Genomic DNA, 22,051 nt, shown 5'->3' on the forward strand with positions numbered 1-22,051 from the left:
AAATTTATAAATGGATCGTTCTGGTTGTTCCCCGTTTGAGATGAAATCAAGTGAGGTGGATTCGGCCATATGGATGGGGGAAGGATTTAAAATGGTTTGGACCATGGATTGAGTCTTGTGGTGCTTCGGCCGTTCGAGCTATTGGAGGAATTAATTGCACTTTTTCATCAATTGCTCATCATTTCTTGCTTGCTCAAATGATTAATTGATAATCTAGTTGTTTGATTAGATGTATTGCTTGTTGAGCTTTTAGTTTATTACTTGTGGGTTAACCATTTTCCGGTTCAAGAGTGGGGATGAAGCCACAAGGTGATGCAATGGATGTTGATGGTGAAGATGAAGCTCATCGAAGATGTTGTTGGGATGGGAGTAGCTCCTTTTAAATATTTGAACTTTTGTAAAGAACCTTCTAAAAGGTATACGTACTTGGATATAAACTTAACTTTCTTTTCCCAAGTCTTTTGCTTGTGAGTTGTGTGTTCTATCAGGTTTATGAACCATATGAGTAAAGTCGCTACCTTTAGTCGTCATGCTTGCCGTGTGTTTTCCATGCACTTGTATTCTTTTCATTTCGGTCTTCCACATGCGCCCCCTTATACGTACTATACTATTAAAATAGAACACGATTAGAGAATAGGATTCGGGATGGTTCCCTATAAGTTGACATCGGAGCAGGAGGATCGGGGGCCAATCCCCGACAATATGGTATCAAAGCGGTAGGATCGGGGGCCGGGCCCGACGACTTGGTATTAGAGCGGGAGGATTGAGGGGTCGGGTCCCGACAACAATGCCATGAACCCCTCGGCCAAATGCAAGAGCCTGCACTAGCATACAAGCGCAACGCAGTCCCGACCTAGATACGTGAGGCCGAGCCCTTACCCCCTACCCTCGCCATTGTGCTAAGCCTTTCTCTTTTTTCTTAATTTTTAGAAATTTTTTATATTCAATTTAATCTTTTGAAATTAATCTTGCCCATTTTTAAAAAATCAATCAATGTAGATTGAAGTTCTTAAAAATTTGCCACATGGACTAACTTTTTTTTTTTAAATTACCACATAACATCAAAATATTAATAAAAAAATGACACATAATCGGTTTAGCCTGAATCTCTCGCCGTTGGCACTTAAGTGATCGTTTTTTTTTTTTCGATTTTACACTTAAGTGAGCCGGCAAAAAATTTTAGCACTATAATGAGGGCCGTATACAAACTTTGGCATTGTTGGTGTCCTTCTGCGTTAATTATCCTATTTGTTTCAAGTCTTAGTTTTATGAGTTTTAGGTGCGGTTGTTTGAGTGAAAGTATTTTTTCGAAAATTTACTTTTTGAAACTTTAACCCATTTAGTTCGCCGAAAATGATTCAATCAACGGAAAACACTTTCTGATCAATGAAAAATTTAAGCATAAAATTATAAAAGTGAATTCTCGTGACATTCTGAATTCCGACCCCATTTCGAAGTTTATGATAAAATGAGCATTGATGCATTTCAGTAATTTCACTCGGAATTGATCACTCTCGAGACGAGTGATCGAAGGGGAATGGCTAAATAGGATAGTACGCGGACTAAAGAACTCGGCCGCGGACCAGTATCCCGACCATAAGGATCGCCTAGGGTACGTTCTAGACCATGTAGGTCGATCTAGGATTAGTATCGTAACGATCTGCTAGCGTCGTGCAATTGGGCCGCGGGTGATTCCGCTAGACCATAGCATGATTTGCGGATAACCCCGAACTAATTCCCGACGATCGCGTCTTGCCGGGACTGATAGTTTCCCTCGTGATTACATGACAACCAGGATCGCCGTGGTCCGAATAATTCTTAAACGTGATAAAAATCATGGGTCGATACACGTAGCTCCCGAGAGCCGCCCATCGATCCGAGATGCACCGAAACCGCGATCGGCTAATTTTTAGCACGAAGTGAACTTCGAAATCGGAGGCCGGGTATTTGAGAATTCCTATGCAAATAAATTGGACGTCGCCTCACCAAAGTTAATAAGGATTTTATATCGCTAGTATGAGTCAGAAAAAGTGGAGATCAAATCGCGAGGCGAGAAGTGCACCCCGTTCCCGAATTTCGTTCAGCATCTTGAGAAACCGCGAAGGAAAATTTCGGTCACTTCACCATCCCATCACTTTAGCCAAATATATCAAAGAAATGGAGAAGAAAAGTGCTCTTGAAGTGCCCAAGTCCCAAGACTCATTAAAACCCCAGAAACCCCATTTTCCCCAAAAACCCCATTACCTAACATTACTATTCATGTCCTACACCCACCCCCACCATCTTGTCACTCTTGAATGAGGGTTAATCACTCAAATCACCCTCTCTCTCTTCTCTTGTGGGCTGATGCAAACCCCCTCTCACTCCCTCACTCTCATTTTCACTCTCACTCAAACTCTCTCAAGTTCTCTCATCTCTCTCCCTCTCACTCCCTCTCGGCACCTCCCATTTCCGGCGACCCTAAGGAGCTGCAACCACCACCTCCGCCACCCCTCCTTCCCCTAGAGACCGTGAGCCGCCGCCGGCTGCTGCCGAACCGCTCTCTCTCCCTCTTTGGACGCCGGTGCCGTAAGTTAGAGGGAGGGGCTGTTCTTGGGGTTTTGCTCCTCATTTGAAAGTAAGGAGCTAGAATCTTGCCACAATCATCTAGGGTAGTTTAAGTGAGGTTCATGGGTGGATTTTGGGAGGATTTCATGGACTAAAAGTTGGTGTTCTCTTGTTTGAACCAAAGGGGACAGCTTGGGTTCAAATCTAGTCACGCGAAGTTGCCGCTCATTAGCCGGGTTTTCTTCATCAAAACGGACTTGTAAGTGGCTCTAATCCTTCCTTAGGACTATGGGATACTAAGGGGCTTGATGATTTGTGGATTAGGATGAGATATGGGCTGTTTTGGGCATGAATCAAGGGAGACCGGTTCTGGAATTAGCTTGCTGTGGTTCAAAGTTTTGGGTGATAAATGAGCATGTTGGGGCTGGTTAGGGTGTGTAGTGATGGCTTAAGATGGTGAGGACCGAATGTTGCATGATGAACTTGAGTTAGATGCCCTTTAGGCGCAAATTGTGCTAGTTGTTATGTTGGTTGTTAACATCGTGTACATTGTGGGATTGTGGAAAATTATGAGTTTGGGGCCGTGATGTGTTCGGCCATGTGAGTGAAATGTGATGTTACATGTTGGAGTATGTACCGGATCGGTGGGAACTTGATTGGAACAAAATGAGATGTTATGTAGTTTAGTTGGGGTTGAATGAAATCGGTGCATTGTGAGTGTGTCATAGTGTTCTAAATTGATATGTGAACCTTGAACGTGTCAAGGTGAGAATCGGCTAATTTGTGATGCGCGAACCATGTGTTAGGTAGCGCGATTGAACCGTTGTGCTATTGGGCTTTATTTGTTATGCTCGATCATGAAATGTATTAATGAAAGCCTCTGGATGTGAATTAGGAGTACTGGTACCCTGATGCGTTAAACGCGGGGTTTATAGCCGATTATATTATACTATGACATATTTGTATGCACTCATACCCCGATGCGTTAAACGCGGGGTTTGTGCCCGTCCCGATGCGTTAAACGCGGGACCGACCCGATGCGTTATTACGCGGGTCTATGAATATGGTCGTATTCAATCAAGTCATCTGAGGCCATAGTGATGCCGTATTCGTCGATTGTCTCGAGACCAAGAAGATATGAAGGTCGTATTCAATCAAGTCGTCTGAGGCCATAGTGATGCCGTATTCGTCTGATTGTCCGAGACCGAGTTTTAATGGAGCGTATTCCTAAGTGTCTGAGACCCCGATGTGCACACGTATATATATACCGAGAATATATTTTAAGCCCGATGTGTTATTATGCGGGCCGGATTATGAAAGTGCGTATTTTAAGCCTGATGCGTGGTTACGCGGGCTAGATGATTGAGAGGATGTGTTATGAGCCCGAGGCGTTGAGACGCGGGCCCGAGAATGGACTACTTGATATTGATGCCACGTGTGATTGAATTGCGGTAATGCCCGAAGTCTAAAGTGCCATAGTATAGAAGTTTAACTTTTGGATTAAGAGATTGTGTGTCGTCGGTTTTGGATTGATTTTCTTATTGATTTGGGTTGTCCGTGTGTGCTGGGTTAATTATCTTAGTTTGACTAGCTCGGAGGTACTACACCCTAAGGTCGGCTTAGATCCACCTTCCGGGGATTTTATCTCACCCCTCCGTGGGACCCACTTTTCAGACCACCGGCCCCGACAGCCGGGATGCCATTGCTCTTCGGGCTACCGACACAGTTTGAGCCGGTCATCACGCAGTATCGTGTCGGACCGGACCAGACATAATATCGGAGGGCTAGTACATTATGGGTTGACGACTCGAGTGACCGCTGGATTCCCTATACTTTTATTTCGTGGACATATAAGGACGGAGACTATTTATCTGGACCCCCGAGGGAGGAGGTGCTTTCGGAGCATGTCTTGGAGGCCGCCGGACCTAGACACCCAGTAGTTTCTCCTTCTCGACTCCCCGACATTGGACTCGTAGTCGGACCGATCTCGGAGCCGAGGTCCCCCGTGCCCGGACACCCCGCTATGGACAGAGGAATTGTGGAGCCTGATGGTGCCGTTGGCGATCCCATGGCGATTCGGGAACCTGACTTGATCGTGGTGCCGCTTGTAGATCCGGTGTATGATCGGGAGATGGATGAGCATACGGAGGAGTCTGAGCCAAAGGAGGAGCCGGAGTTGGAGTTGGATGGTGCTATCGAGACGAGTCCTTCCCCGTAACACGCTCCCCCCGTTGGGGATACTTCTGATGAGGACGCTCGACCCTTAGGTATTTAGAGGTCTTTACCCCCTATTTTTGTATCTTCGTGTGTCAACGAGTGATTTTGTCTTGGGAGGTTTCTTTTGCGTCCCCGTGTCCTACCTTTGGGTCGTAGTTGTTTTATTTCCGGTAGTCTGTATGAACCCCGAACCCACTGGTTAGGTTATTTGTATGCTTGTATTATGTTCTGGAGTCATTTTGTTATTTTCCGGGTTTGTTAGGTTTGTTTCCGCTTGCATTTATATCTCGCGCATATTATGTTCGTTCCCGATCCTGGTGAGGTTCGCGAGTTTTCTCTTAACCATGTGGGATGTTCGACCGCTGATGGAGATGTGGGGCGTGACAATTCCCCAATCCGAAAAGGTGAAAAAACTTTTCAAATTTCTTCTCTCGAATTTTTAATATTTTAGATAAATTCAACAACGAGTCCGCAATGTAGCAAGCCCAACTGTTGTTGAACTTATATTCGGAAAGTTCTAGACAATCAAGTTTGACTGTCTTTTAGAATTAAGATTATGGTACCTTTCCTTCTGCAAGTTTCCACACTTAAATGAATACTTTGAGGTGAAATCTAGCTCAAGTACATGTATAATCAGAACTTAACTTATCATCAAACAAATGAAGACAAACCTTGACTTAAATTTTATGAATACTTGAGATTTTATTGAAGTGAAGAATTTCTATCTTTGGACCAAAAGTTGTTTATTCTTGGCCGATAGTGTGATCCTTTATGGGTGGTGAAGTGTTGGGAGCGCGCAGTAGAAGTTTGATACCTCCACCCGTGGAGATCGCCAAGATGAAGCCCAAGTACGAGCCCGTCAGCATATCTAATTGGACTCACATTTACTCAAAATTTTACGTCAATGAGTTATGAGCCAACTTATATATTGATTACTCAACACCACGCCAATTCTCCAATGTGTGACTTCTCTACACAACTCACACGTGCATCCTAACAATCTTTCCCTTACGTGTGAGCTCCAGATTAGGTCTACTCTCCCTTAATCAAATATCCTTTTGTATCAACATATCTCAACTTGGATCTCCATTAACACCCATCGGCCCGCATTGCTACACCATAGCGCCTACCGGTCCGGAAACCGCATTGGTCACAAGATTTCTTCCTTGAGATATTTACCAAACAACGATACATATTGAGAGTGAGCCACCAATGAAGCATCGATTCTGATACCATTTGGTAAAGTTCATTTTGGGATGAGAGCATTTTGGGAAGAGAGAGGCGACCTCTCTCATCCCAAAATGAACTTATCTATCTTAAGATCCTTTATCCTTGGAGGATGGCTTGTTCCTTTATACTTGTGGTGAGCTTCATAACTTTGAGTTCTTTGTCATGCCCCGATTCTCGTGCTCGCGACATCCCTACCTTACTTGCATCAGGTCATGAATGATAGCGTCCCAGGTAGGCTATCGACCTATGAAATTACGGCTCATTCGAAACGTGCAATTCTCCCGGACAACAACAACAACGCGATAGAATAGTAGGAAAATCAGCACAGTCAATTCATCAAAAACAATTTCATTAAACAACCAGAGCGGACGAATCTTAACCCTATCGAGCTACAGTAAATATGTACAACCCCATGCTTCGAGGCCGCTTACTAGGACCTCAAAAAGACACGAGGTTAGGTATGGTTAATCCCTCGTCTACTCCCAAAAATCCTACCACACTCTTCCAAGTTCGGCGTCCACGGCCTCCATCACCGCCTGAAAATTGTTAACCACGACGGGGTGAGAAATTAATCTCAATGAGCCAACGCTTAAGCCCGGTTAGGACGTTGATTCGTTCGGACACCCTAATAAACAGTCACATCATTATAAAGCAAATATTTCAATCACAGGCAAACTTATCCTCTAGGCCACACATAATGCAATGCAAACTCGACTCAACAGTCAACCAACCAAATCAATTCACCACTGCAAAGCATCACAACACTTGCATGCACGGGACACCACACGTAGTCCATTTATTATCAGATCCGACCCGTAGGTCCAGCACACTAGTCGGTTGGTGCTCTCCGGGCAGGACCAGGCATCGTCCCTTACTTCCGGTGATGGCGTCTGATAGTCCATGTGACTCCGCTCGACCAACCGTAAGACAATGATTGACGATACGGCACGGAGCTAACAGGAATCCTAAAAAGGTTTCGGCCCATCACAAGTCGCGACGGTAAACGTACAGCCGGAAGACAATGATCGACGTGCATCCAGCAACCGTAAGATAATGATTGCCGGGACCGAACGACCAGAAGACAATGATCGTCGGAATTATCCCATTATGTGACCACTCGTGCACTTCGACAATCAGCCGGTTCTTTTCTTGGATTTAGGTCGAATGCTCATACACGCATGTTCAAATACTTGGTCCAAGGCCGTTTTCGTGCAAAAACATGCAATTTTATCTCATACGTGGTCACATGAATGCGCAATTTATATTGATTGACAGACCAAGCAATTTGGGGCGATTATCCTCTAATCGGACCCCACGGCAATCAGCACTCAAACGAGCACTCACAGCCAACAATTCAATAATTCAATTAATCAATTGCAACTAGTCAATTATTAATCCCAATTTCAATTCCAATTGCGCACTCGTCTCTGACCTATCGCTCACTCGCGATCAATCAATTCAATCAGTCAAATCAATCAATTCTAATTAGGCATAAAATCCTAACTAATTAGACTAACTTAACCAATTAGGGCCATTGAACCTAAACCAAATTTCTAACCTAAACCGGCCCTAAGCGAGCTACCTAAATACTTAATAATCTAATTAAACTAGTCCGAACGCAATTAGCGTCCTAACCAAGTGTTAGGGGCTAACTCACAAATTTAATTAAATCGGGCGGTCTCAACTCGAGCGGCGGAGGTGCGAAGTCGGCCCAGCCCGCGACGATTATTGGCGATCCCTGGCAATCGTCGCCACGAACTTTGAGGCCGATGTCGAAAATTACTGTTCACCACGCGGAATTATCGTGTTCACGGCCGGGCGATCGGCGTTCATCCGTGAGCCTTGTTCACCCGAACACTGTTTCATGGCACCGTTCACCAGAACGGAAATCTCGACTCCACGCTCTTGGGACGACGGTGGGGCTGCGATTCCGGCGGACGGGGTTGGAGGTCGCGGCTGCGGGGCGGCGACGGCGGCTCGGGTGTTTGAGGCTCGGCGATTCGCGCCAGAGGCGTGGGGTCGAGGTGGAGATGGGTTCGGCCGAGCTAGGGGTTGCGGCTTTGGGGTGGCGAGGCGCGACGGCGGTTAAGCGGGGACGAGTCGACAAGTTGGCAAATGAGGCGGAGCGAGGCAAGGCTGTAGTGGTGGTGATGGAGATCGAGTGGAGGCTATCCAAAAAGAAAAGAAGATGGCGATGGACGATGAAGACGAAGAAGACAAGAGGAAGAAGAAACACAATAGCAGAGGGAGGAAGTGCTCGCGTGGTCAACAAGAGGAGAGAGAGGGAAGTGATGGAAGAAAGAGAAAAAAATAAGATGGGGATGAAGTGATGGGGAGGGGGCTTCACGTTGGGGGGTGAGGTGAGAGAAGATAGGGAAGAGAGAGAAGTGCACATGGGAAGGGGGCTGTTGAGGTGATGGGAAAAAGAAGGTGGGGTCCACGAAAATTGAATTAGTTTGGCTTTTTGTGCATAAAGACGAAGGGCAAAACGGTCATTCGATAAATCGGGACCGATTGGATTTTTTTTTTTTGGCTCAACCGATTGGGAATAAAATTTGGAATTTCACGGGCTAGGTTTGGTCCGAAAAATTTTAGGAGCGAGGATTAAAAATCCTAAGTCGCGGCAACCACGGTTTCGAGATCCAAACGAAATCGAACGACATTTCGGGACTCGTCCAAATTTGTCGCTTACGTCCTTGCGAACCAAAAATTTGCACCGACTAAAATTCAATTCTCTTCCTTCTTATTGAATTCAGGCAAATTTACAAACTTCGAATTTCCTGGGCGTCACGTTCTTTATCCTCAGCCAGTGGCTTTTTCCTTTATGCCTTAGTAGTAGATTTTACCTGTCCCAACCTTATTATCGCTCACATACGTTCCATCAAACTTTTTCATCACCCATTTCCATTAAAGCAATCTTCTGTACGCTTACGCCGGAAAACGAATTCCGAATCTCAGTGCATCACGCATTCAAAAGGAATGTTCTTTTCTTTGTCCGTTTGATGTGCGATGAGGATAAATGCAGGCACCACTCTAGAACCATTTCTTCATTGTTGCCTCTGTCTTCTTCAAGCTTGCCATTGTCAATCCCGTCTTTCAATATCGCCAGTACTTCTGGTAATTTCGCTCTAAGTTATGTTCACAGGCATGCATAAATATATCGTTTTATAAACTGTAAGATCAGAGATTTGTTGTAGTCAGTGATTGATTCTCGCTTTGTCACGCATTTTAACACATTAAATGTCGATTTACTTTTGAGTGGTATTAGTTGATTTCATTTTGCCCGATTAAGGCAATTCGAGAAGAAGGCACTATAAGAGTAAAGGTAAAGAGACAAGAGAAGCACGGTCTTAAACTTGAGTACATCACAGAGAAACATAAGAGAGAAGAGAACAACATTTGATTTTGATTCACACATTCTTCTGTACGCCAGCTACAGCTTTTATATTCATCACGTATCAACATTCACAACTACATGATAACTTTGACGGTGTTTTTTAATGTTTGGATAGGATGCTTTGGAGAGAAAGGAAGAGCTTTTTCTAATCACTAGGGAAAAGAAAAGAAGAGAAAATAATGGATCGATTTATGCCGTCTATTTGCACACTTTCATACACTTCAATTCCTTCAATTCTTTCACAGCTTCAAACGCTTTCAAATCTTCTCTGATATTCAACAAGCTAACTTGAGCTCTGCCGAAGCTGCTAAATCTTGATGCTTTTGTGTCGTGAGTGTATAAATTTCTAGTATTGCTAGAGATGCAATTGGCACAGCGATGTATCTTCTTTGGAAGACGATATATAGGTCAAGGATTTAAATCTTGAAGATTAGGTGCTGTTGGAAAAAAAAAGGGTGTTTTTGTAGGGGACTCACTGATGATTGTTGAAATTTGCTATATTTTGCAATTAGATCGCTCAAAGTGATATTTGGTTTCACTCATTTCCTTGGTAAAGCTTTTCACTAGCCATCGGTAGATGTCAATACACAAATAATGGCTAACAAATTCGTCAAATGTATCACCTTTGATTGAGAAAGTTTTACATTATAGTTTCTGTGGAAAATTACTGAAATTTGACAAATATACATGGATGAAACTAAAGAGGAGAGGCTAGGATAGCCACGAAAAGCAGTTTTGCGAAAGACAATCTCACATGGCATAAAAAGCTAAATGGTTCAAGCAACAAGTAAAGAATTAGAAGCTTCTCCACGCAAAAGACAGTTGACCTAGAATTTAAGATAATCGTTAACTGGGATCAGGAAAACACTACATAAATAAGATTGACACATGATCTCCCCAGGAAATCTCCACATGGATCTACCAAAGCAACAACACAGAAAAAATTGATTTGTGGACCAGAATTTACAATCTAACCATCGCTTTTACGGGGTCTAGAAATTTACCATGAAAGAGCTTGTGCATTTGTGGATAGGTTTTCGCTGTACTTACTTAAAGCAGATCCCTACATCTGCTGCTAATAGAAATTAACCTCACTAGACCTTGTAACATTGACTTAAATTTTATATTTGCATTTGCTTCTGGTAGAAATTAGCCTCATCATCCTGCACGTGTTTATCATTTTTGGGTAGCATTTCAAGTCCTTGTTGCACAGAGAAGTTGCACCAACCTTTGTGGTTGGACTTCGAATTGACAGTAGTTGCTTCTATTTTTTGTCTTTTGTACTAAATGGAGCCTTACAAGGAGAGTGTGAACACAGAACATATAAGTATGGTGATCGTGGCTCCTGATAATCAGGAAATGGAGCAGTCACTAGGATATGACTACGAAGTATTTTTAAGCTTCAGAGGACCAGATACCCGTACGGATATTACCGATTACCTTTACACCAGCATGATTGAAGCTGGAATTCGGGCATATAAAGACGATGAAGAACTCCGTGTTGGGGGAGACATCGGTGATCAGCTTCTCTATGCGATTGAGCAGTCAAAGATCTCCATACCAATCTTTTCTAAAGGTTATGCCGATAGTACATGGTGCCTTAGGGAGTTGGTCAAGATGGTGGAGAGCAAGAACACGAGGAGACATAAGATCATGCCCATTTTCTACGATGTGACACCATCTGTGGTAAAATACCAGACAGAGCATTACGGAAATGCTATGGTTTCTCATGCAAACAAGAAGCGGTTTGATGATGAGACTATCAACAAGTGGAAGGCTGCTCTCAATGAGGTTGGGGCCCTAAAGGGATGGGACCTCCAAAGCATGCGGAACAGGTATTTAATTATATCATAGTTGGTCGTTCCAGATTCATTATTTTGTTCAGCTAAACTAATATCTTGATGCTTTTTCCTCCAATACTATCAGAGGCAAAGGTGAATTTGTAAAAGAAGTTGTCAATAACGTTTTGACTGAGTTGAAAGCCGCCTACTTGGAAGTATCTGATTGCTTAGTCGAAGTAGACAACCACGTGGATGAAATCATGAGGGTGATAGGTACACACAACGATGAAACAAATATTGTTGGAATCCACGGAATTGGTGGCGTGGGAAAGACGACTCTCGCCAAAATAGTGTACAACAAACTTTGTTGCCATTTTGTTAATTGTTGCTTCCTTTCCAACATCCGAGAAACAGAGATTACGCATTTGCAGAATCAACTTATATGTAACATCCTTAGAAAGAAATGGCCTGATGTCAACAATATCATGGAAGGGAAAAAGGTGATCAAGGAAAGGTTATGCTCTAAAACAGTTCTTCTTCTACTTGACGATGTTGACGAAGCAATTCAACTTGATGCGCTTGTGCAGAAGCGTGAGTGGTTTGGTAAAGGAAGCAAGATCATCATTACTACTAGAGATCGGGGAATTCTCAATGTGCCTACACTGGTTGATGAGACTTACGAACTTATAGGCATGGATTTTGATCATTCTCTTCAACTTTTTTGCAAACATGCTTTTAGAAGAGATTATCCTGTAGGGCGCTGCATCTTTCAATCTGAAAGAGCAGTAAATATTTGTGGCGGTCTTCCTTTAGCTCTCGAGGTAATAGGTTCCCTTTTATCTGGAAAAAGAGAAGAGGAGTGGGATTCCATATTAAAGGAGCTAGAAAAATTTCCTCAGGGGGATGTTCAAAGGAAGTTGATGATCAGCATCGATGCATTAAATGAAGATCAAAAGAAAATTTTTCTTGATGTTGCTTGTTTTTTCATTGGGTTTGATAAAAGAATTGTGATTCACATGTGGGAAAGCTGTGAATTTCTTCCCCATCAATCCCTTGGAATCCTCCAGCAAAGATCTTTGATAAAGATTAGAGAAGATAACCAATTGTGGATGCATGATTGGTTAAGAGATATTGGAAGAGATTTTATACGACAAGGGAGTGGTAAGAAACCAGAAAAGCAGCAATGGGTGTGGACACATGAGCAAGCAGCGGAGGTTCTGGAGAAAACGCAGGTGAGTCGTTCAACTTCATTCCTTTTTAAGGAGATTAGTCACCAACTCATTCATTTTGGTTTTCCTTCTCTATGAGAGTTGATTTACTTCCTGTGCACTTACACATGAGGTCTATCAATGGTTTTCAGCATTAGGAGAAAAGCTACAATTGTTTTCCCGTTGAAGAAGATCAACAGGGTAAATCATGGTTTTTTTTTCCTTTTTCTAACTGTCGTTTTCTTTTGTTGCTACTTTGGCAGATAGGAGGTGATGTTCGTGGAATTGATAGTATTGAAGCAATATGTCTCAAGCTTGATAAATTTTCTCAATACTCCCTGATTAAAGAATGCCTTGCAAGGCTTTTCAATCTAAGGTTCCTTCAAGTGGACAGCAAAGACTTCAAGGGAAATTACCGGTGCTCCAATTTTGTTCAAACGACATTTGGCCCACGTATCCTTCCAGAGTTGAGATGGCTTTCATGGAATTACTTTCCAATGGTTTTCAAGCTTACCAATTTCTCCATGAGGAAGCTAGTAATCCTTGATCTCTCAATGAGTAAAATCACGGAAAAATGGAATGGATGGAGCCACATCAAGGTACTATTTCCGGTAAAATCTTTTTGTGGGTTATCTTAAATTTAATCTAAAGAGCAATATGTTGTCTTCTTTTCAGTTGGCTAAGAATTTGAAGGTCCTAAATCTGACTGAATGCCAGAAATTGCATAAAACTCCAAAATTTTCTTTCCATGAGAATTTAGAGCGACTGATTCTCGAAGGATGTGAGAATTTGGTTCAAATTGATCCGTCCATCAGTCACCTCAAGAAGTTAGTCTTCTTAAACTTGAAGTATTGTCACAGTCTTCGAAAGCTACCAGACGAGATGGGAGCACTGGAATCTTTAAGGGAACTTCTTCTTGACGATACATCAATAGAAGAGATCCCTGAATGGAGAAGCATGAAGAAATTGGAGATTCTCAGCTTGGACACATGTACATCGCTGAATAGATTCAGTTTGGTTGGTTGCACAGCATCAGCAGCAAAGCTCTCATTAGTCGATAGCCGTCTTACTCAATTTCCTAAATCGATTGAAAATTTCAATTCACTGATTGAGTTGGATCTATCGTGGTCCACAATTGAGGAGTTACCTGATTCGATTGGGAACATGAAGAATTTGAAAGTACTCAAGATGGGCAACAGCTCTGTTAAAAAACTGCCTAGCGCCATAGGAATGTTGGAGAAGCTTGAAGAACTAGAGGTAGGAGGTCCAAATTTTGGGGGAGAAATTCCTGGTAATATTGGGAAGCTACGATTTCTGAGAACCTTGGTATTGAAAGGCACCAGAATTTCGGTACTGCCTCGGCTTCCAGAAAGTCTGATCACTCTTTACTTTTATACATTCTCCATGGAGACAATGCCCGACCTCTCAAACCTATTAAATTTGACAACTTTGCAGTTGCAAGTTTTTCGTATGGGTCCTTCAAAACTTGAAGAATCCCCAAGTCCTTGGTGGATTGGAAGATTACGCATGCTCAAGTTCTTGGATTTGTATACTTCTCGTATCATCACCCTATCCTCTGATCTTACTCTCCTTTCTCAGCTGAAGCAGCTCCAGCTCCAGTGCCGCAATTTGCAATGCCTCCCTAGGCTCCCGACAAATTTGTCATACTTAGCCATCAAGTTCTGCAGGAGAATAAAAACGACGAACGATCTTTCGAACTTGAAAGCATTATCAGCTTTGGAAATTCTTGATTGTGAAGAGCTAACAGAGATTGAAGGCCTTGAAGGTTTGGAGAACCTTAGAACATTAAAGCTCTCGACACTTCCATTGTTGGCGAAGTTGCCTGATCTAACAAACTTGAAGAAGCTCAAGAAAATTGATCTAAATGATTGTCCTAAGCTGTTAGAGATTCAAGGGAGTCCAGAATCGTTGGAGATACTTGACATTACAAATTGTCTTAAACTACAGAAATTGCCAGATCGATCAAGCTTCAAGAATCTAAAAGTTTGGTATCTAAACGCACCCGAGGGAGAAATTGGTTTTGACTGATGTTGCCATCTGGTGTGTGTTCATGGGCATTTGTATAAGAAAGCGACTGCTTTCATTTCATGCATGTAGTTTTCTTGTGGATTGCTAGTGCTGTTGGAATAAAACCTGCCTCTGGAGGAGATCTGCCTCTTGGAGTAAGTGGATATTTTTATTGATATCTCTCTGAATTCTTTATCAGACGCTGTTTAACTTGGACAATATTCCTTTGTTACATACAGGTTCGCTTGTTGGAGTTTGAAAACTCAAAAGCCATGCCCGCGGGAAATTTCGAGTTCATGAAGTTCGTTACTTGAGGATTTTGGAAACATTTGTACTTGATTGTAAAATGTCACTGTGATGTTAGTATGAATTTTTGAAATCTGCTATCCAGGCTTTATTGACTATTGGTCATTGTGTGACTATAACACGGGACGTAACATCCAAAACTTAAAAGGAACACAGGACCAACACAACCAATTCTTGACACTTTTGCTGATGGCCTGTACTTGCCTTGTCCTATAGAATCAAGTACACAAGGCTCAGCAATGGGCTTCACATAGCAGCTTCCACTTCTCTTTAGCAGCGAACATACATACAACGACGGTCGACGGCAAAGGACAGGCCTTCGGGTAATGATAAAAAGCAACTTGATTGCCTTTAACATTTGATAGCGATTTTAGTTTTGCTATAAAAGATGAGATAATCTTGTTAATACCAAATTTGCACATTTTTCAGAAAGCATATTCTGATTATCGGACTCCATTATTATGATGTGAATGAGACGGTTCATCTTGTCCTCAAAGTGGGGGAAAACATTCTTGTCAAATCATCAAAGTGGGGGAAAACATTCTTGTCAAATCATTCTCCATGACAGATTTGGATGATGTAGAAAGATATTTGGGAGTGAGGCCTTTTGTTCCCCAAGAAGCAAGAAAGAACGCAAAGAAATTCCTTTTCTTGGGCTGGCGATAGCTGAGAATCTCTATGAAGACGAAGAAAGCAAGAATGGTATCATTTCCCACGTTTCTTTGTAATATCGACATCAGAGGGGAATGTTCTTTTTCCTTCTTCATTTAGTGTGCAACCAGGACAAATGCAGGCAGCACTCGAGGACCATTTCTTCCCTCAGGAACCATTTCTTCAGTGTTTCATATCTTGTTGCTTCGAGGCTCGCCACTGTCAAGTTCGGTCATTCAACATCACCATTACTTCCAGTAATCTCGCTCTAAGTTATTTTCACCGTGCACGCATCTTTTTATTGCTTTATGAACTGCAGGACCAGAGATATATTGAAATCGGCGATTGATTCACGCAACATATTAAATCTTGATTTACTTTGCCGGGATTAGTTGATTCCATTTTTCTCGGTTCTGCATTTTTGCTAATGGTACAAAGAGAATTCAAGAAGCAGGAATTATAAGAGCAAAAGCAAAGAGACGAGAAGCACGGTCTTCAAACCAAGTGTATGCGAGAGAAACATGCTTCAACGCCTTCCAATTTTTTTTTGGTTTTTTTTGTTTTCGCAGGTTCAACTTGTTCGCTTGTTTTGTGACGAGGAATATCCTTCACTGAAATTCATTCTTCGATTTTTATTAAGAGGGTTCTGTAAAATAAAGAAAAAGCCACACAGGCGGGAGGGAGGGCTGCCCCTTACGCCTGTGGCCACTGGCCCACCGTTAGTGGGGGTCGACGGTGGCGAGGTAGCCCGCGACCCGAGAGACCAGAGGTGAGGGCCTCTGGTCCTTGCGGAAATCGGGAGAGGGTCGGTGTGACAATTTGATTTTCCTGTCGTTTCGAGTTCTTTGACTATAAGATATCCGTTGAAGTATTTCAGTCATATCTCGCTCGGATCTGATCAATCGCGAGTTAACTAACCGAAGGGGAAAGGCCAACGCGTGACAAGATATGTGGACCTAGGAAAATTAATTCGAAAACGGCATTTTAACCATAAGGGTTGTTGAGGGAATATTTAGAGCCGAGGTCGATCCGAGAACGATTAAGGGATTCTTTGCTAGTGTTATACGATTGGGACGCGGGTGATGCCCCATAACCAACGTATGATTTGCGAATTTCCCTAAATCAATTTATGATGAATGCGGCCGTCGAGGCTAAGAATGGACCCTTGCGATTTCATGACAACCAAGATAACCATGATTTGAATTTTCCTAAGTGTGATGAGAATCACAAAGTCAATACGCATAATGTTCGCAAAAGCCGCCAATTAGTTCGAGATAAATTGAAATTACGGATGACGAGAAATTGATCACGAAATGGGATCTCAAAAATGAAAAAAAAAATTGGATTTTCGGACGAAGGGTGTGAAAAGACGATTTTGCCCCTGGAGTTTCGACCCTATTTTTATTAATCGGACAAGGGCATTCTTGTCATTTGATTATTTCCTTTATATCAGCTGAAATTGGAGGGGCAAAATTGGAAGGAAAATGTGATATTATGTGTACAATGCCAAATGTCATTAATCCATGATGCTCAATTAATGAACTTGACACCTAAGAGAATTTGGGATGAGAATGAGCCATCTTCTCTTTCTTCCTTCTGGATACTTACTTTCAAGAACAGAACAGCACCACCATCATCTCCATTTTCTCCTTCCTTCACTCCCTCACGCACAAAAACAGTCTGCCCCGACCAGTTTTGATCGCCAACTTCCCGGTCGTCCACCCTTTCAACCGTCGACAACCAGCTAGTGAGCCACCTACCACTGCGAAGATCAGCCTGTTATCGAATTTTTCCAGGTGGAAGTGTACCATTTGAGCCACTGTGGAATTCAGGGCGGCCAATCTCCCGCGAGTCGCCGGAAACCGACTCAAGTGGAGGTAGGCTGCTATTGGTATTTTATTGGACAACCAAACGGACGAATTTTGAGCTCAAATTTTGGTGACGTTTAGCAGACATGTATATAATGTTGGTGTAAATTTTTGGGCGAAAATGAATGATATCTTGACCTTGAATCACTGTTGTGTTCAAAGGAGCGGAAACTGTCCAATGGCGGATAAGAAGGAATTAGCACCAAACGAAGACCAACCAGTGTCGCCTTGAGCCAAAATTTTTGGTGAGGTCCCTTAATACATAAAAATTAGTGTTGGCAAGGATATTGATGGATAAATTGAAGGATTAGGTTGAGTTGTGAACTGTTTGAGCTGGATTGAAACGGAACAAGGGGTACCCTATTTCGGTTCTATTCTTACTGAGTTAAAGGGGGCTGTTTGTGATGGAATTAAGATTTAATTTGATCCTTGAGGCATGTTAGGGTGTGGAGTGATATGTTGAGGAAGTGTATAATCGATGATTTGGTGTTTAAGCGAATGAATATTGATGAATTGATTGATTTTCTCTAGGCTGCTTGCTGCCCTGTTCTGAAATTATGGGAGCCGAGGTGTTTGAGGGCTAGGAAAGAAGTGTTTTGCTGATTAAGCTTAAGATAAGCAAGTTCTTATACCTTGGCTAGAACGATTGGACTCAATTGGGTGAATACAATGAGGATTATGCAAATTTTGGTGAGTTACGGTGATATTGTTTGATATATGATCTCGTGTTGTGCCAATTGCTTAAAGACTCATTGAATAGCCTTGATATGTATTGATTGCCTCTTGTTTGTTGAAAATTTATGTTCTCGCATGCCTTTTATTGTTAGCTCTATGTGTGAGCTATATTTGAACTTGAAGTCATGATTATGATGAATTGCTTGCATGTTTGAGAAATTGTAGTACCCCGATGCGTAAAGACGCGGGGTAGAAATGGCCAACGTCCCGATGTGTAAGTGACGCGGGACGTAAATTATGATGTATCAACACAGGCCCAAGATGATTTTGAAAACCTAAGGCATTTTACATGGGTTTTATCGATGAGACGGTCCGACGCATAAGTACGCGGACCTAGCTTGAGGCGTTTCACACGCGGGCTTGAATCGAATGAAGGTGGAAAGAAAGGAAGGCGTGGCTTGATTTCGTTATGTGCACTTGTCTTAAGTAAAGTGATGAGATATATTGCCATGATTGAGTAATTGGTACTTATCGTTATATATGTACTTTATATGGTTGTTGTATGCATCACGTTACTGTGCACATTGAGCTTATGTTGCTTTTACCTGAATGAACTGTCGGTCTAAACTAGGGATAAGACTTGCCTTATCGAGATGTAAATCTCACCCCATCGTGGGACCTTTCTTTTTCTAATCCTAGAAATTGAAGATGTTGACTGTCCGAATGGGTGAACCCCAAGAAATGACTAGGTATATTGAGGAGTTTCCTGAAGGAGCGGATGTAGTATATGTTAGAAGGAGGACCGTGGTTTGGGTAGATGAGCCTGAAGCATCTTATAAGCCTCATAGGTTCGAGACATGGTTCCGTAGAGTAAACGGGGTTGTATCCGAATAATTAAGGCCCCAAGATGTCCCGGAAGGGTTTGTACCTTCTTGGTGCCACCCTACTAGGGATGAGATAGAAGTTGAAGCATGCACTGTAAGTTCAAGGAATATACCTGAAAAAGAACCAGTGGGAGAGGAGAATATAGAAGTAATAGAGATTTCGGATTCGGAGGATGACGAGATGGACAAGGATTCAATGGAAGTGCGGTTGTAGTCTTTCTCTAAGTATGACCCCGACGAGGACGCGAGTGAAGCCGGGGACACTAGTACTTTCTAGAATCTCCATTGTTGGTTGACCTTGATGCTACTTTTTGTTGGAGACGGTGTTAGGTTAGGGCTTAGTGATTTCATTTTTGGTTTGCCGTCTTGTCTCCTTGACCTCGATTGTGTATATTGTTAGTTTTTTTTTTTGTATCGTTTGTACGGACCTGTATTTATTTATTTATTTGTATTTTTTTTATGGATAAAGTCTTTTAGTTTCCCCGCATCTCATTAAGTTGGATGTATCGAGATGATGGACTAGAGTTGGGTTTATTTTCTTTCGCTTTTCGCTTGCAAGTTTCATTTCATTCGCCGTACATGAAGAGTATCCTGGGATAGTACTTACGTTGTGTTATGGATGTACGTGCTCGTAAGGGAAGCGGGGCGTTACATCCTAGTTAAGTGGTATCAGAGCAAGGTTTGCTCGATCCAAGTTGATTGAAGATCGGAGTAATAAGGAGGAATGAGATCCAGGGTGACTGGGTAGCGAGACCATAGGAAGCGTTCACTAGAGTAAGTTAGGTAATGCATGGCATATGAGTGGCGCATGTGTTTGGCATCATGAAAGTGACATTGTTATGATGATTGAATCAACCAAGCTTCGTATTGAGCATGTACATTAAATGTGAATGCTTACTTGATGACGCGTTGATTGTTCCAATAGGTTCGAAACATGATTGTGTATCCTGGAATGTTGTACTTTTGAGATTGTCTGGGAATATTTGCTTTGAAGTGATGTTGCTAGTTGTGTGGCATGGAATCCCGAGGTTGGAATGGTTAAATTAAGTTTTAATTCCGTGGTGGAATTAAAGTGTTACAGGGAGTTTAAGGATGAGCGATCGACTTGTGAGACGCAGAAGAACCAGTGTTAGGGTTTTTAGCTCGAGGCCACCTATGGCAAAGAGTCCTAGAATGAGCGATGTATTGAGAGCCTTGGAACGGATTGGAAATCTGATTGACAGATAGGCTCGGGATAGGGATGCTGCCATAACTCAAGCGGTGGGCACCGCCTTAACTGCGGTGAATGCAACGATGGGTACTAATGCAGAGGGCGGTGGTAGTGGTAGCAATGGCTACGGCGCAGGAGCTAGTAATACACAAGTTAATGTAAATGCTGGTCGAAGTGTGGGAGTTGGCAATATACCAGGTGATGTCGTTACACCTCGAGACATAGGCCAATTAGTGGAACAGATTATGAAGTTGAGACCACCCCGGTTTAATGGAATTGATGACCTAGAATTAGCGCCCGGATGGATAGAGGAGCTCGAGAAAATTTTTGGAGTCCCGAGATGTACGGATGAGGAGAAAGTGCTTCTAGCAATATACCAACCGGATAGTACGGCAAATGCCCGGTGGAAGGCCACGAAAGACGGAGTATTTGCTGAAGGCACTGCTTTGAGTTGGACTACGTTCACGGAGGTCTTCAATGATAAGTATTTCTCAGAGACCGCACGAGAAAGTAAGTTGGTGGAGTTCCGGAACTAACGTCAGGGTCATTTGACCGTTGATCAATATGAAGCAGAATTTGCAAAGCTGTCTATGTATGCACCACGTTATGTGGAGGATCCTCTAGAAAAGATGCGGAGGTTTCGAGATGGGTTACGGCCTGAACTTCGTAGTCGGATAATAGCGATGAATCTGAGAACTTATAAGGAAGTTTACGAACGGAGCCAAATGATAGAACAAGATATGAGAGAGAGGTCAATTGTATCGGGATCGTGGTTTCCTGTACCGCGAGACAATCGCCAGTGGGGTAAGAGACCAATGACTAATCCTAGGCGATTTGTTCCGCCTATGAGGAGAAATATTGGCAAACCGCCGCTTCAATCAAGCTTGAACCGTCGCTTGTGCGGAAGAAGGCATGGAAACGGACCTTGCCCGATTAGGACGGGCGCGTGCTTTAAGTATAGGCAAGTCAACCATCAAATGAGATTTTGCCCCAACTAAGCTCAAATGGCTAGACCCGAAGGACCGAGGCCATAGACAAGACCTTTAGCTGCTGCCTCGTAGAATGAAGTAGTTCGACCGCCAACTTAGGGATGAGTTTATGCTATAGCTCGAGGTGAGGCAGAAAATACCCCCGGAGTGGTCACTGGTATGGTTTATTTATGTGACCAAGTTGCTTATGCGTTATTTGATCCCGGAGCTTCGCACTCCTTTGTGTTTGCTCAATTTGCCGATATGGTCAGATTGGATTTGAAGTCTTTGAATGTGACTTTGCATGTTACTACTCCGTTAAAGAATAAAGAGATAGTTTCGTTAGGTTGCGCGAATTGTAAGATAGTTATTGATGGTAGAGAGGAAAGGATAGACTTGGCGGTATTACCTATATATGACTTTGATGTGATCGTTGGAATGGATTGGTTGAATAGACAAAGAGCTGTATTCGATTGTGGTGAAAGAGTAATTCGTTTTTATCCGGAAGGTTGCCCTAGCTATGAGTTTAAGGGAAGTCGTAGAGGGACTTCCATTCCTTTGGTTTCGTCGTTCGAAGCGATAAAGATGTTAGATGAGGGATGCCAAGCTTATTTGGCTACGGCGGTTGATCCGACGGTCGAGGAACCGAAATTGGAAAATATAAGCGTAGTGCGAGATTTTCCTAATATTTTTCCTCAAGAATTGCCAAGATTGCAACCCGCGTGTGAGATTGAGTTTGTAATTGAGTTAGCCCCTGGGACGGAGCCAATATCGAAGGCGCCTTACAGGATGGCGTTATCAGAGTTGAAAGAGTTGAAAGTATAGCTGCAGGAACCGCTTGACAAAGGATTCATTAGGCCTAGTGCATCTCCATGGGGAGCACCAGTGTTATTCGTGAGGAAAAAGGATGGATCCTTACGTCCGTGTATAGATTACGGGCGGTTGAATCAAGTGATTGTTAAGAATAAATATCCATTGCCAAGGATCGATGATATGTTTGATCAGTCTGAGGGAACTTTAGTGTTCTCCAAAATAGACTTGAGAACGGGATATCATCGATTGAAGATTAAACAAGAGGATA

General features: G+C 42.8%; 1 protein-coding gene across 1 annotated transcript; it reads left to right on the forward strand.

Moving 5' to 3' along the window:
• Positions 1 to 10,678: 10,678 nt before the first annotated feature.
• Positions 10,679 to 14,722, forward strand: LOC115727081 (disease resistance protein RPV1-like). The gene is made up of 6 exons (XM_030657244.2): positions 10,679 to 11,226; positions 11,318 to 12,404; positions 12,644 to 12,979; positions 13,056 to 14,389; positions 14,518 to 14,563; positions 14,648 to 14,722. Exons 1-6 carry the CDS (start codon positions 10,679 to 10,681, stop codon positions 14,720 to 14,722), a joined length of 3,426 nt encoding a protein of 1,141 aa, XP_030513104.2.
• The last annotated feature ends 7,329 nt before the right edge of the window (positions 14,723 to 22,051 follow it).

This window comes from Rhodamnia argentea, chromosome 3 (genome assembly GCF_020921035.1).
Source record: "Rhodamnia argentea isolate NSW1041297 chromosome 3, ASM2092103v1, whole genome shotgun sequence".
Taxonomy (NCBI): domain Eukaryota; kingdom Viridiplantae; phylum Streptophyta; class Magnoliopsida; order Myrtales; family Myrtaceae; genus Rhodamnia; species Rhodamnia argentea.

Bases quoted from the DNA above. Each gene is read 5' to 3' on its own strand.
- LOC115727081 (XM_030657244.2), top strand. From the start codon at position 10,679: ATGGAGCCTTACAAGGAGAGTGTGAACACAGAACATATAAGTATGGTG. The intron at 11,227-11,317 runs GTATTTAATTAT...CAATACTATCAG, and splicing joins CTCCAAAGCATGCGGAACAG to AGGCAAAGGTGAATTTGTAA. The intron at 12,405-12,643 runs GTGAGTCGTTCA...CTACTTTGGCAG, and splicing joins AGGTTCTGGAGAAAACGCAG to ATAGGAGGTGATGTTCGTGG.